The sequence below is a fragment of the Malus domestica genome, chromosome 08, assembly GCF_042453785.1.
Source record: "Malus domestica chromosome 08, GDT2T_hap1".
Classification (NCBI taxonomy): domain Eukaryota; kingdom Viridiplantae; phylum Streptophyta; class Magnoliopsida; order Rosales; family Rosaceae; genus Malus; species Malus domestica.
This window is the reverse complement of record NC_091668.1, coordinates 16,792,584-16,806,174: the sequence shown is the minus strand read 5'-3', so window position 1 is coordinate 16,806,174 and position 13,591 is coordinate 16,792,584. Positions and strand designations below refer to the sequence as shown.

Sequence of the window (13,591 nt, the reverse complement as noted above, 5' to 3'; positions counted from 1 at the left end):
GATACATTGTATTACATCTCAAAAAATGCAGGAATTTTATTATAAAATTTAAATCGCTTGATTCCATAGCAGCCATTAATTTCATATAACAATGATTTTAGTCCATGGCCTGCATCAAATATCCTTACATAAGGAAGCACATGTGCACTAGCCAACATAGATATACTAACATTTGCTAAGATCAACTGTTTTATTTATATGTTTTTTAAGTATAACAATATATTTTACACTAAGGAAATGAGAAGTTCGGTTAAGGCACACAATAGACAACCTACTTTGGTATCAAATTTGCCATCTATAAAATTCAAATCTAAAACCTTTCACTTACAAGTGAAGAGGAATACCATTAGACTCGTAGTACTAAGTTACACTTTATTTATATGTTTAGGTATACTATTTGATGCCTAAAGCCAACCAAGGCATCAAACCAACCAATTTGAACTCAAATATATTTAAAATTCCATTCACTAATTAAAAAAGACAAACCTAATTAAAATTTCACCATTTTGCCATACACACAAATTCACTTTGGATGATTTTAAACTGACTAATTGTAACGGTACTCTTCAGTTCTCTCGTTTCATGTTGCCGGGAGAATCGTAGCTGACCAGTTCCCGCTTCCTACTCCGCCTCTGCACTTGCATAGCCCTGAGAGAGCTTCATAGCTATGGCTGCCCTGCCTTCTCTCCAAAACCCCTATTTCCTATCCCTTAAACCTCCCCTGCAAAGCTCCACCTTCGTCTTCCCCGACCAAGCCCGCTCCTTTTCTTCGTTTTCTACTTTGTCTAGGCCTCAACGACGTCGTCTCAGGCTCACAAACAGACCCATTGCTGCCTCTCCTAAGGGAAATCTAAAATCATCTTTCGGTCAATACACTATTCGTTTTACTCGATTGCCCATCTTCTGTTTGATGAAATGCGCGAATGAGTTGTGCTTTGCTTTAGGAAAACTTGGGTCTTCTGAGAAAAACATGGAGTGATGTAACTAGCTTGAACAACTGGGTTGTTCGGGACTACTACTGTCTTGTGAAGTCCGTAAACGAACTCTGAGCATCAAATACAGAGTCTCTCTGATGACCAGGTTTGTTGGTTTTGGCTCTATTGTTTGTTTGTTGTATTGAATTTCTTTTGGCTGTTTGAAAAATGGGTTGCTTTTGTTTCTTGTAGCTTACTGCTAAAACTGCAGATTTCCGGAAAAGGCTGGGAAAGGGGGAGACACTTGCTGATATCCAAGCTGGATGCAATCTTCTCTGCTTACTAGAATATTTTCCAATGTTGTAATAGGATTCTAAACTTTTGGAGTAATTCTGTTTCTTCAATTATAATGTTTACAGAGGCTTTTGCCGTTGTTCGTGAACCTGCAAAAAGGAAGCTTGGTATGCACCATTTCGATGTGCAGGTTTCTGATTTCTTGCTCTCATTGTGTTCACAATTACATTTGCAGTTGTACATATGGTTTCTACATATGTAACTTATGTGTATCTTGTCAACTTAATGTTTCTTTTTCATGTTTATATGTGTTGTCAATGTTAATACCAGATTATTGGTGGGGCAGCGCTTCATGATAGGTCCATTGCAGAAATGAAAACGGGAGAGGGAAAAACGTTGGTGTCCACCTTAGCGGCATATCTTAATGCCCTGACAGGTGAAGGCATTCATGGTATGTTTTCTGTGTTGGATCTTATAAAAGATTTTTTTATTTGTATGCAAGTGTAGTACAATGGGTGGAATGCCCAATTGCTTGCACTGGTACCTTTTCTTTTCGTGTAGATTTCTCAAAATTTGATTTCTTAATTTGCTCTCTGTTGAAACAGTGGTAAACCGTAAATGATTACCTTGCACAACGAGATGCTGACTGGATGGGTCATGGTCATCGCTCTTTGGGACTTACTGTGGGTCTTGTTCAGGTCATTTCCTCTCTATGTTTTTTTTTTTTTCTTTTTTTTCTTTTTTTGCAATAGACTTGATTCCTAATTATGAGAGACATGGCAGCCTGCAACTGTTTAACTTGCTTACTTCACTTCAATTTATTTATGTATGTAATTCAATGTTTATTTTAATTCCTATGTGCAATGTAGAGGGGGATGACAGCTGAAGAGAGGAGATCCAACTATAGCTGTGACATACCGTACACTAATAACTCAGTAAGTCATTTCTACTGCTTGTGTGGTAGTATTTGCATTACTCTTTGTGCTAGTTGCCTAGAAACCTCTTGTTTTTCTTTCTAATGTTTGCTCGTCTGGTGTAGATGTTTACTGGTAAGTTCGTTCCCACCAAAACAAAAAAAGAAGAAAATTCTGTCTTTCTGATATTTCATTCATAGTGATTCCCTCAGGAACTTGGTTTTGACTATCTACAAGATAACCTTGCTGGAAACAGTGAACATCTTGTTATGAAATGGTACTCAAATAATTTAAGTTCGTAAATACTTGTATTTTTAATCTATTTCTAATGTCAGCAGTTTTACTTTGCAAAAACAGGCCAAAGCCATTTCATTTTGCAATAGTTCATGAAGCTGACTCAGTTCTTATTGATGAAGGACGAAATCCATTGCTAATTAGTGGGGAGATAAATTTTTTGTAAGGTTTTTTTATTATTTTATTATTTTATTTTTATTTTTATATATACTTTTTATATTATAGTTTAAATGCTAATTTATTTTTCTTTTATCAGTAGCTTAATCTATTATGGTAATGTGTAATTTCATTTGTAAAAAGATCTCGTTGTTGTACATATTGATTACTAAATGTTGTCCTTCTATCTCAGGCTAGTAAAGATGCTGCATGATATCCTGTTGGTGCTAAAGTGGCTGATTTGCTTGTGCAAGGAATTGTGAGACTAGTCTCTTTCCTATTATTTTCAGATAAACTCTGGTGTAGCTATTCGTTTGTTTTTCCCCATGCATATGTATATATAGGAATAGGAGGGAGAAACTTCAGAAGGGGATCCTGCTCCATTGTTCATGGAGTGGGATACTCTATACGTCATCAATGTGTCATCTGTAATTCTGTGTTATTGATATCATGTCGATATGGTGTTGATATGTTAAGATTAACTTTTATGTTTCATAATCATTGACATTACAGCATTACAATGTTGAACTTAAAGATAACTCAGTTGAGTTGACTGAAGAAGGAATAGCTCTTGCTGAGATGGCCCTTGAAACCAATGACTTGTGGGATGAAAGTGATCCTTGGGCTAGGTATTGACCAAACTCAACCTTTCTTATACAAATTAAGCCCTCTGCTTCATCTTTACACATAATACACCATTTGAGTGATAGGCACATTATAGGCCTTCTTCGTTAAATATCACAAGTGCTTGACCTTCCATCAGCAATTAACCGAGCAAGTACTGAAGTTTAAAATGTGGCCAATAGGCATATAAAGCCGTATGCTTTTGTCTCAACATATATATATATATATATATATATATATATATATATGCATATATGTATTATGTGGAATATTATTTGGAAAAGATAAACTGTGTTATGCATCATAATTTTAGGTACCCTAAATGAATCAAGGAAAGACCAATTCAATATTTCTCTTTCCTCGATTGATAAGTGGATTGTACCCAAATGCCACTTGTATAAATTGTGAATTGTCTTGGATCTAGTCATTGTGTGTCTTATATTGACGAGGAATAGAATCATAGAAAGAAATGTGAATCATAAATCCATTGATGCTGCACTTTATAAACAAGTAGAAATTATCATAGATATGAGAAACTGAAAGTTCTTAAAATATTTGCAGCGGACTGGCAGAGTTGAGGAGAAGAGAAGGTGGTCTGAGGGGATTCATCAGGCTGTGGAGGCTAAAGAAGGCTTGAAGATTCAGGTACCTCCATGAAGTACCTGAAGTTTTATTTTCACCACACTTCATTACATGAAGTATTACCATCCTAGTTCAAAGTTGTAATATCAGTATACTTGTTAGGCTGATTCGGTTGTTGTGGCACAAATCACTTATCAATCTTTATTCAAGCTCTACCCAAAGCTGTCAGGAATGACTGGAACTGCAAAAACGGAAGTATGTGTGTTTACAAGCATTCCGATGTATTTTTCAAAGTAAATTTTTTGCTTAACTTGTATTCATAATTGCAGATCTCTTGTAAATTTTCCCTTTAATAATTTCAGGAGAAAGAGTTCTTGAAAATGTTTCAAGCGCCAGTCATTGAGGTGCCAACGAATCTGCAAAACATTCGTAATGATTTACCAATTCAAGCTTTGCAGGAGGATATTTAGTGCTCACCCTTAATTATATCTGGCATTTATAGATTCTATGCCTCCAAATTCCAATAAAGTCTATCATCAACTTGACATAAGGTTTCGGTTTGTACTATTTTAGACTGCTCAAGGGAAGTGGAAATATGTTCGTCAAGAAGTGGAATACATGTTCAGACAGGGGCGTCCTGTTTTAGTTGGAACTACCAGGTAAATCTAAGTTAATATATTTAGATTCTTGCACCTGGTTCTGTGATAATAGATTGGCTGCCACGCCATAACCTTCTTATAATCATAAATACCACGCAAGTTAAACTTTAGAAGTTTTGTACTTTGTGACCATGAGGAGTTTGCATTGTATCATCCCAGATGCAAAATCCTATATCTTTTATATCATCCCAGATGAGGAATCCTATATTTTTTATACCATCCCAGATGCAGAATCCTATATCTGTTTCGACTTTTATTAATTTCCCAGCTGTATATGTTTTCTACTGATAGGTCATGGAGGGATGACAATAAAATATTAAAGATAGTTGAATCAGAAATGCATAAGATCTCGTGTTTCAGATGCTGCTGAAACTTTTTTCAGTCTCTATTTCAAACTCTGTCAACATGGTTATATGGGTGGAGGCATGTTGTTTCATGTGCTTCTGGAGAAATTCTAATGGTATTCGGACCAAGTAGCATATCGTTGATCAAAAATACTTGTTTATTGGATTAAACTAAATCAGGTTTACACTGAATAAGTTTATGCATATGTAGGAGATACTAGTATTTGCTCAACTTCACGTTTTGAGTAACTATGATATGTCATCTTAATATTGCAGTGTTGAGAATTCCGAGTACTTGTCTGATTTGCTTAAGGAACGAAATATCCCCCACAATATTCTAAATGCACGGCCTAAGGTTTATTGAAATTTGACTTGATTAGAGCTTGCATGTGGCAGCCTATCATATTTTTACTATAATACTCATTTGACAGTTTGGTTTTACATTGCCGTTGTGTTTATGTACTTTTCTCATCAGTATGCTGCAAGGGAGGCTGAAATTGTTGCCCAAGCAGGAAGAAAATATGCCATTACCATTTCTACCAATTGGCTGGCAGAGGCATTGACATAATTCTAGGAGGAAATCCAAAAGTAAGTGCCTTTGTCTTTTGTTAATTTTTTTCAAAATGAAGCTACCCAGTATTTCCAGGAATCTCTTAGACTTGTACTTCATGTATATGCATCTATCATCTTTATCTGGATTTGGTGTGGAGAAGTAGAAACTAAACAGCGGTTTAATTCCTTTTGTACTTGTAATGATTGAAGATGCTTGGAAAAGAGACCATAGAGGACAGTTTAATTTCGTTCTTGACACGAGAAGCTCCTAATATTGATGTTGACGGAGAGGCAATTTCACAAAAGGTAATTCATTTTTTTGTTGAACCACGCTTCATACCAATTTGAATCTATTTTAATTAATCATTTGTTGTAGGTATTGACCAAGATAAAGGTTGGTCCATCATCATTAGCTTTTCTTACACATATCCTAAATGTTCTTGACCATAAGGTTGCCAATTAGACATTCATGATCCGCTTAGATCAGTACTTGCTATGTCTTCTCTAGGGAAGAGTGACTGGTCTCGAATCATTGGTGTGATTCACATTAAGGCAAGTATATATGTAGGTGCTCAATAGAGAATGAGTCCACTGAACGTAATCAACGAGGAGTTCTCATACTCATGTCACATGAGAACTCATACTTAGGATAATGCAAAGTAATCCTTTGACCTGAGGCATTATAGTTGTCTTGTAGTTAGGCTGGCCTCCTATGATTAGTGGGCTAATTTCCCATTTTGTTTTAGTTGTTACACAATTTACACTCAATGGGCCTCATGGACCAAAACCACTTGGGACCCTGAAATCAGAAACTAACTTAAAGCCCATACGAACCTTTTGTATGAGTTAATTAATATATAAATTAATTCTCATATACAATTAAACTATTTAATTGTCCTTACTCATCTTCGTTATATCCTACAATCATTACCTTACACGGTGTGTGATCCATTAGGTTCATTTTCACGAGGCAGTGGCCGATTAGAACTCGTACTAATCGATGAGTGACACCTAACAGTATTTCATGTCTACCCAAGTTATTCACAAGACGTTTGGAGAACCGATTTAGATTGGCATTAAAAATGCAATACGATCTTTTTTTTTTAATTCAATACTCATGATCACATCGTTTGGTTTGATAGTATATTCATGTCTACTATTCAATGTGATTCTCTTGCCAATATGATTACCTTGAATGTGATTTGGAACGTCTTCCTAAATCTCATTCATACTTTGGATAGAGATTCATAATCATATCACAGAGTATTCTCCCTCAACTGTTTGAAGGTTAGAGATCCCTTGTTGTGCATTCAACTGCCTCCATGGTTAAGTAGCTTAACCCAATTATGCCGTGGGTACCCCTCCAATTGAGTGCCCTTGGCACTGTCAAAGATCAAGGATCTAATTACAAGACAACTATGATGCTTAGGTCAAAGGATTACTTTGCATTATCCTAAGTATGAGTTCTCATGTGACATGAGTATGAGAACTCATCGTTGATTACGTTTAGTGGACTCATTCTCTATTGAGCACCTACATATATACTTGCCTTAATGTGAATCACACCAATGATTCGAGACCAGTCACTCTTCCCTAGAGAAGACATAGCAAGTACTAATCTAAGCGGATCATGAATGTCTAATTGGCAACCTTATAGTCAAGAACATTTAGGATATGTGTAAGAAAGAGAATGACCTCATGAATCTAACTTCTTTAGATCGTATTCTCCTAATTACATTTTCTTTAGACTTATCGTTTCAGCATGTAACATTTAATAAGAGGACTTTAAACAATAATCATTGCCCTTACATTAAACTAGTTTAGTTTAACATGTGAAATGTCTGTAAAGTTTCATCTTATGATTGAGTTTAGGGCACATTTCCAACAACGTTTGTCAAGTAATATTTTTTCGAATCAATGTTACCTAGGGGACTTCTAGCTTTGTCCCACACCTAAAAGCTTGTTCGAGCCAAAGACCAACCTTACATGTATGTTCACATGCACTTTCTACATCGCTTTTGATCCAAAGTTAGGTGCTATCCTGTCCCTAAGGTTGATGTTAGGACTTGAATGTGAGTGCCTACCGGTACTAGAATGAAAACCTACACCTAGCTTGTTGATGTAGCTACTTTTTGCATGACTTGTGTGTCTACATAGATTTATGAACATTGTCTTTATGTTGTGATATATGTTGTATACGCCTCCCATATCCTTTGATTTACTCTATGTGCTAGGTACTATATTGTATGCGTAGTAGTATTTTATTAAAAACTATACCTATTTTACAACGAGGAGTTACACCGTTTTCTAAAATGGTTTTACAAAACTCTATTTTTATTAGCCTACTCACCTTTATTTTTATGAGGTATATAGTATGCAAATTACTGATTGCTCAACATGGTCAGTAATTTAGACTGACAATAAATATCATTGACTATATGCAATGCAATGCATTACCTTGATTCACTGATAAATGCACTTACTATATATCACTTATCATAAGCACCATTGGAATTGCAGCCTTACAATGGTATTATTTGTTTTCAACAAAAACAGTAACTCAAGAAAAAATAAGTACTTATAATTGAAATAATATGTGCTATTTCAATTACAGCCATTTCTCTTATCATAATTCAATAGTAATATCGATAATTTAGTTATATATAAGTACTTATAATAAGAGCAATATCCTATAATTAGGTAAGGTAGTGATCTAACAATTAGGCGAGTATTTCTTGCCTAGATATTAATCTTGTTCAGTAAAACAAAATGCAATTATTTCTTGAGAAATTCATTTCTCTAGTGATATATACTCATTTGACATTAGTCATCATAATTTTTATAGCATGTTATGTAATCACATGTAGCAATGGACTGATTACAATCCATTGACTTGACTCTATGTTTGTCAGCATGGCATGGTCTAATATATTGACTTGCGGTTTCCAATATTAGTGATTCAATACCTATGTGACAGGTACTATATTGTATGCATAGTAGTATTTTATTAAAAACCACCTAATTTACAACGAGGGGTTACACCGTTTTCGAAAGCAGTTTTACAAACTTTATTTTTATGGACCTGGCTTCTCTGCCCTCCCAATTCCCATACACTCCTATGTCCTCCTATTTTGTACAGTTACGGTTAAGCCACGTTAACATTTTATATTGATTTTTTTATAGAGATAATAAGACAAAAAGCAATAGTGGTATAAAATATTGACGTGGTTTAACCGTGACCGCACAAATAAGAGGGGATGAGAGTGTATGGAAACTGGGAGGGCAGAGAAGCCATGTACTATTTTTATTAGCCCCTTCACCTTTGCTTTTCAGCTCTCCATGACCCAGAGACTGAGCTACTAGGGAGTCGAGGAAACTTTGGAATTTAGTTGACCGGGCTACGATCAAAGTAGGCTACTTTACTTTTTTGTATTATTAACCATCCTTTCCAGGGTGCGACGACTTTTACCTTACTGCACTATGCTCTAATATTATTGTTGTGTAATATGGATTTCAACCCCTTCACGTTGTGCACTCTTACTTTATTTAGTTCAAGTTCAAATTTATTTGCACTTTTCACATCAACTACACTTAATGGCTTCGTCACCTTTCATATGTCAGCTACCACATCTCGACTTGGGTGTACACATAGATATTTTAGGTCGGGGTGTGTCATAAGTTTAGCCTAAATACCTTTAATTTTGACAATTTGCCCATAGTAATACTTTTACTCCACTTACTTGAAGAATACTGTGAGATTTATAACATGTCAAGTTTGAGTTAACAATTAAATAGTAAGAAGTGTTACATTAATCTTGTACTCTAACCTTTTCACTTTAGACAGATGTGATGCCTATAAATTGACAAAAAAATGCAATTTTATTTAGATTTGAAACTTGAATACAATTTGAATTTGTTGTATATTTCCACATGAAATAAGAGATTAGTCATCGTATTTAGAAAAGTTGTTTGGTCACTATTAATATTTTTCTCAAGGTTCCAAAAGAAGTTAGACGCTAGTCAGGCAGTAGATTGGGGCCTAACGCCTAGGCGGTTAGGCGGGCGCCTAGACAAACTAGGCAGGTGCCTAGGCGGATTAGGCGTACTAGGTGGATTTAAGTAAATATATCATATTTTGTGTAAATAAGTGTCTATTTATACTTAAATATATATAATTTCATCATACACTAAGAAATAGAATGACCTATATATTATGAAGTATTAAAATATAATGAAAACATGAAGAACAAGCATATAATGTGTGTTCATTTAAGTATTCAACAAGTGTCACAGTCCGTCCCGGAATTTTAATTCCGAGGACGTGAAAAGACCAAAATGCCCTTAAGCGGGACCAAGGGGCGAAAATTTAACAATTAGATTTATATTTGTATGTGTTAAATTGTGTTTGGACTTAGGTAGGGCCTCCTACCCTCAAAACATTCCCTAAAACCCGTAACCTTTCCTTCTCTCTCTTTTTCTTCTTTCATCTCAGAAAACTCTCTCACTCTCTCTCTTACTCTCGAACTCACGGCAACCACCAAGAACCACCACAATCTTGTACGAACGTTCCATTTAAGACCACCATCGTGATCCTGAGGACTTCACGAGCTCGGGGATACCAAACTCAGGTGAGTTTCACTTCGGACAACCCTAGTTTCAGTGTCACCGTAATATTGCACTGTTCACGAACTTCAAATTGGCTTTGTTATAGGCCAAACCAAGCTCACAGTGAGCTTAAGGAAGTCCCAAGGAAGCTCGGAGTGCTTCGTTGGAAGTTTTTGGACGTAAGAACACGGAGATCGACAAGTTCAAAGTTTGGCCGGAGCTTTCGAGGCTCTTTCCGGCGAATCCCCGGCGAGTTAGGAGTTGAGGTAGGTATCAATCTCTTCGTCTCGTCAAGTACTACAACTTTCCTTTTTGTTTCACTCAATTTCGTTGAGTATTGAAGAAGTTATACTCATTTGAAAAATACCCAGTTTCCGGCGACCTCCGAGGCTTTCGAGGCAGTTTCCGGCCAAACCACGGCGAACTAGGTGTTGTGAAAGGTACCATTCTCTTTGTCTCTTCAAGGGCTACAACTTTCGTTTTTGAATCACTTGATTTCGTTGAGAAATGACAAAGTTATGGAAATTTGAAAAACTGCCCAGAAAACGGCCGCCGGAAAAACCAGTCCGGCGACCCAAGGAAGAAGATGATGCGCGTGGGGGCGCGTGGGCCGTGCTTGTCTTGGCGCGTGGGGCGCGTGCTACAGTAAAAAATTATTTTAAAAATATGTCGACGTCCGTGACGTCGAGTAGATCACTGTGGTATATTCATATACCCAATTTGAGCAATATATGAGGAGTTATTAGCTAAGAGTGGGATTATGCGTTAAATAACGTCAATTTGGTTACTTCTCGTATAGGCGAGGATTATACGGACGTTGGGCATGGCTAAGGGAGGCTCAGGGACCTTCGACACGTCGATGTAATCTGTGAGTGGGCAGTTTTGTTTTCCGTATATATATATACTTGACGTTTCCCAGAAATTGAATTGAAATGAAAATATGTTTAAAATGAAATGCATATGAGTTATGTGGAAAAACGGGAAGTGAAATACCATGCATAGAATTGATATGAAAAGTATATAGAAATGTGAGTTGAAATGCCATGCATGAATTAATATATGATGCATATGTATGAATTGGTGCGGTGGACGCACAGGTAAGAATTGATTTATGATGCATATATATGAATTGGTGCGGTGGACGCACAGGTAAGAATTGATTTATGATGCATATGTATGAAATGGTGCGGTGGACGCACAGGTGAGTATTTATTTCTGTTATGATGATGTTGATGTATATTGAGCTCAAATCCTGCACCATAGTTTAGTGCTTATAGTATTCACCGCATCGCACGCTCGTCTTGGATCCAAGTAGATGCTAGTCGTACAGTCCACGCGGAGTGGGTACGACAGGCCAGTCGCGAGAGTGTTAGTGAGATTCCGACTGGTGGGTGACCTTAGATTATGTGCACAGATGATTTATGAAAAGCACTAGAGCGTAACTTGTGTGCAGAAGGCCGTACAGGTCACGCGGAGTGACTCCGGCAGAGTGTGAGAGTGATAGATTTTGAGCTCTAGGTTCAACCGGGCTAATAGAGGGCCTCCGGTTGATTATCTTATTGCACCTGATATGATTTATGTTGATGCATTCATACCTTATTACTGTTGAGATGATGTGGCATGGCATAGTTAATATGAGAAATGTTGAGATGATGTGGCATGACATAATTATGATGAAAATGTTGAGTTAATGAATTGAAGTATTGAGAATATATATATGTATATTTATATTTTATATTTCTGGGAAAGTATACAGGTTTTACGGAGAGGGGTTACAACGTTTTGAGAAATGTTTGGATTTGGAAAAGAATTGTTTTACTGACCCACTCAATTTTGGTTTTGCGCCCCTCCAGGTTCAGGAATCATAAAGGTGTGGTGACTACGAGGAAATTGACGGTGTTCTGACAGATTGGACAAAATTAGGACTCACCTTCGGGTGTATCAACTTATAAATTGTATCTTAAAGCTTCCGTACTGTGCAAATGGTTACGTCACTCTCACGTGACGGCCAGCATGCCCTCCTTCGGGACGGGGTGTGTCAGTTGGTATCAGAGCATGGTTGCAATCTTGGACATCTTGAGAAGTTCTAGTGAATTCTGTCAGAACTACACCGCCTCGTAGTAAGCCACTTAGTTAGAGGAATTTAGTCTCCCTAATATAGCGGTTTAGGGGAAACTATTATTATGGTGATTCAGTCTATTATAAAAAGGGACATTTTAAGACGGGTTATGAGTCGAATTTGAATCACCTTATGGAATGATGAACCTGAGGGAGCGAAGTAACGGTTTAACCATTTGGAAAAGATGTTTCAGATTATGCAAGTTAAAGGAAATTTCCTTCTGACAAGGGGTCGAGACGACTACCTGGTTTTGGGTATGAATTTGTATCCTGGTGGAAACAGGAGTATGATTTGTTGTCACCGGAGGAACAGTCGATTGAGAATTGTTTAAGGACTTGTTTAAGGAAAAGTTTATCCCTCCGGCATTTATCGATGGTAGTAAGCAAGAGTTTACAAATGTGAATCAAGGAAGTTGACGATAAATGAATATTATAGAAAGTTTTCAGACTTGCCTCGTTCCATCCAGATATTTGAGACAAGGTGTCTCGAGTAAAGGAAATGTACCTTGTGCAGCAGGTACAAAATTAACACTTTGAGAAATGTGAAATTAATGAATGTGTTTATGTGGACAGAGGGGACGCAGAATTGTGAATTGTCCCTAGAATCAGTTGTACTCAACAATTTTCCATGATATCATAGTGTCGATTCAGCAGAGTTATGGACTTAGTAGTTTGGTCGGATTGACCGTGAGTACAGAGAGATTTGATGAGTTATATGTTCAGCCGTACAGACCATGAGAAATGGATTCGACTGACACATGAGAAATTGGTGAGTTATAGGTTCGGCCGTACCGACCACGCGGAGTGGATCCGGCCGACGTATTATTGAGATAAGAGTTGAATCAGCCGTATTGATCATTCTAGTTGACTTCGGCTGATATATTTCTTATTATGTATGTTATATCTTTGAGAGTGGTTGCCTACTTATCGAGACAACGATGATTTATCAGTATTGCGGGCTGCAGACCGTAATATTAATAACTCATTCGTGGATTCGTTAAGCAAGCAACCCGGTAGATTATTTTATGTTAGTATTGTACTTATTCAGAATGTTCAGTAATAATAAAGTATGTATTGGGTCAGTTAATTTTATTCCATTAGATTGATTGTTTATAGTTGTGACTAGATGGAATGTTACGGGAAACCAGTTACTTTCCATCGAGTTGATTAATTAGAGGTTACTTTGGTGGGCATACAAAGTGAAATGAGTTCAGCCATTATTTATGCTGTGAAAGCAAAGATATTGTTTTGAAAGGCTGCCCAAACATACTTAGTTCATGTGGTGCTAAATGATGTTGTTTGGAGTAGTGTGAATAATGTCGAAAGGGTTAGACTTTTCTTGATGTCTTCCCTGAAAGTATACCTGGATTGCCTTCAGGCAGAGATATGAGATTCACTATTGATTTGTTGCCAGGTATAAATTTATGTTAAAGATTGGTTCATGATGAGTTAAGGGAATTGGAAATTCAGTTGAAAGAATTGGTTGATAAAAGTTTTATTCAACCTAGTACAACGCTTTGGGGGAGCCCCAGTTC

General features: G+C 36.8%; 1 protein-coding gene and 2 long non-coding RNA genes across 3 annotated transcripts; all 3 read left to right on the top strand.

The window, feature by feature from the left end:
- Nucleotides 1–494: 494 nt before the first annotated feature.
- On the top strand, nt 495–1,366 carry LOC139198389 (uncharacterized). The gene is made up of 3 exons (XR_011583847.1): nt 495–599; nt 666–1,080; nt 1,167–1,366. It is a non-coding gene; the product is annotated as an uncharacterized lncRNA (long non-coding RNA).
- An 11-nt stretch (nt 1,367–1,377) lies between these two features.
- On the top strand, nt 1,378–5,924 carry LOC103441922 (protein translocase subunit SECA2, chloroplastic). The gene is given in 17 exon segments (XM_070826318.1): nt 1,378–1,398; nt 1,539–1,659; nt 1,818–1,906; nt 2,078–2,143; nt 2,335–2,399; nt 2,480–2,578; nt 2,771–2,831; nt 3,086–3,201; nt 3,664–3,841; nt 3,941–4,033; nt 4,141–4,229; nt 4,345–4,437; nt 5,058–5,136; nt 5,257–5,323; nt 5,326–5,369; nt 5,544–5,639; nt 5,710–5,924. Coding segments are annotated over 17 exon segments (1,464 nt in total). The 3' UTR covers nt 5,797–5,924.
- A 3,900-nt stretch (nt 5,925–9,824) lies between these two features.
- LOC139198388 (uncharacterized) lies at nt 9,825–11,979 on the top strand. The gene is made up of 5 exons (XR_011583846.1): nt 9,825–9,961; nt 10,045–10,204; nt 10,310–10,378; nt 10,738–10,806; nt 11,792–11,979. It is a non-coding gene; the product is annotated as an uncharacterized lncRNA (long non-coding RNA).
- Nucleotides 11,980–13,591: the final 1,612 nt, after the last annotated feature.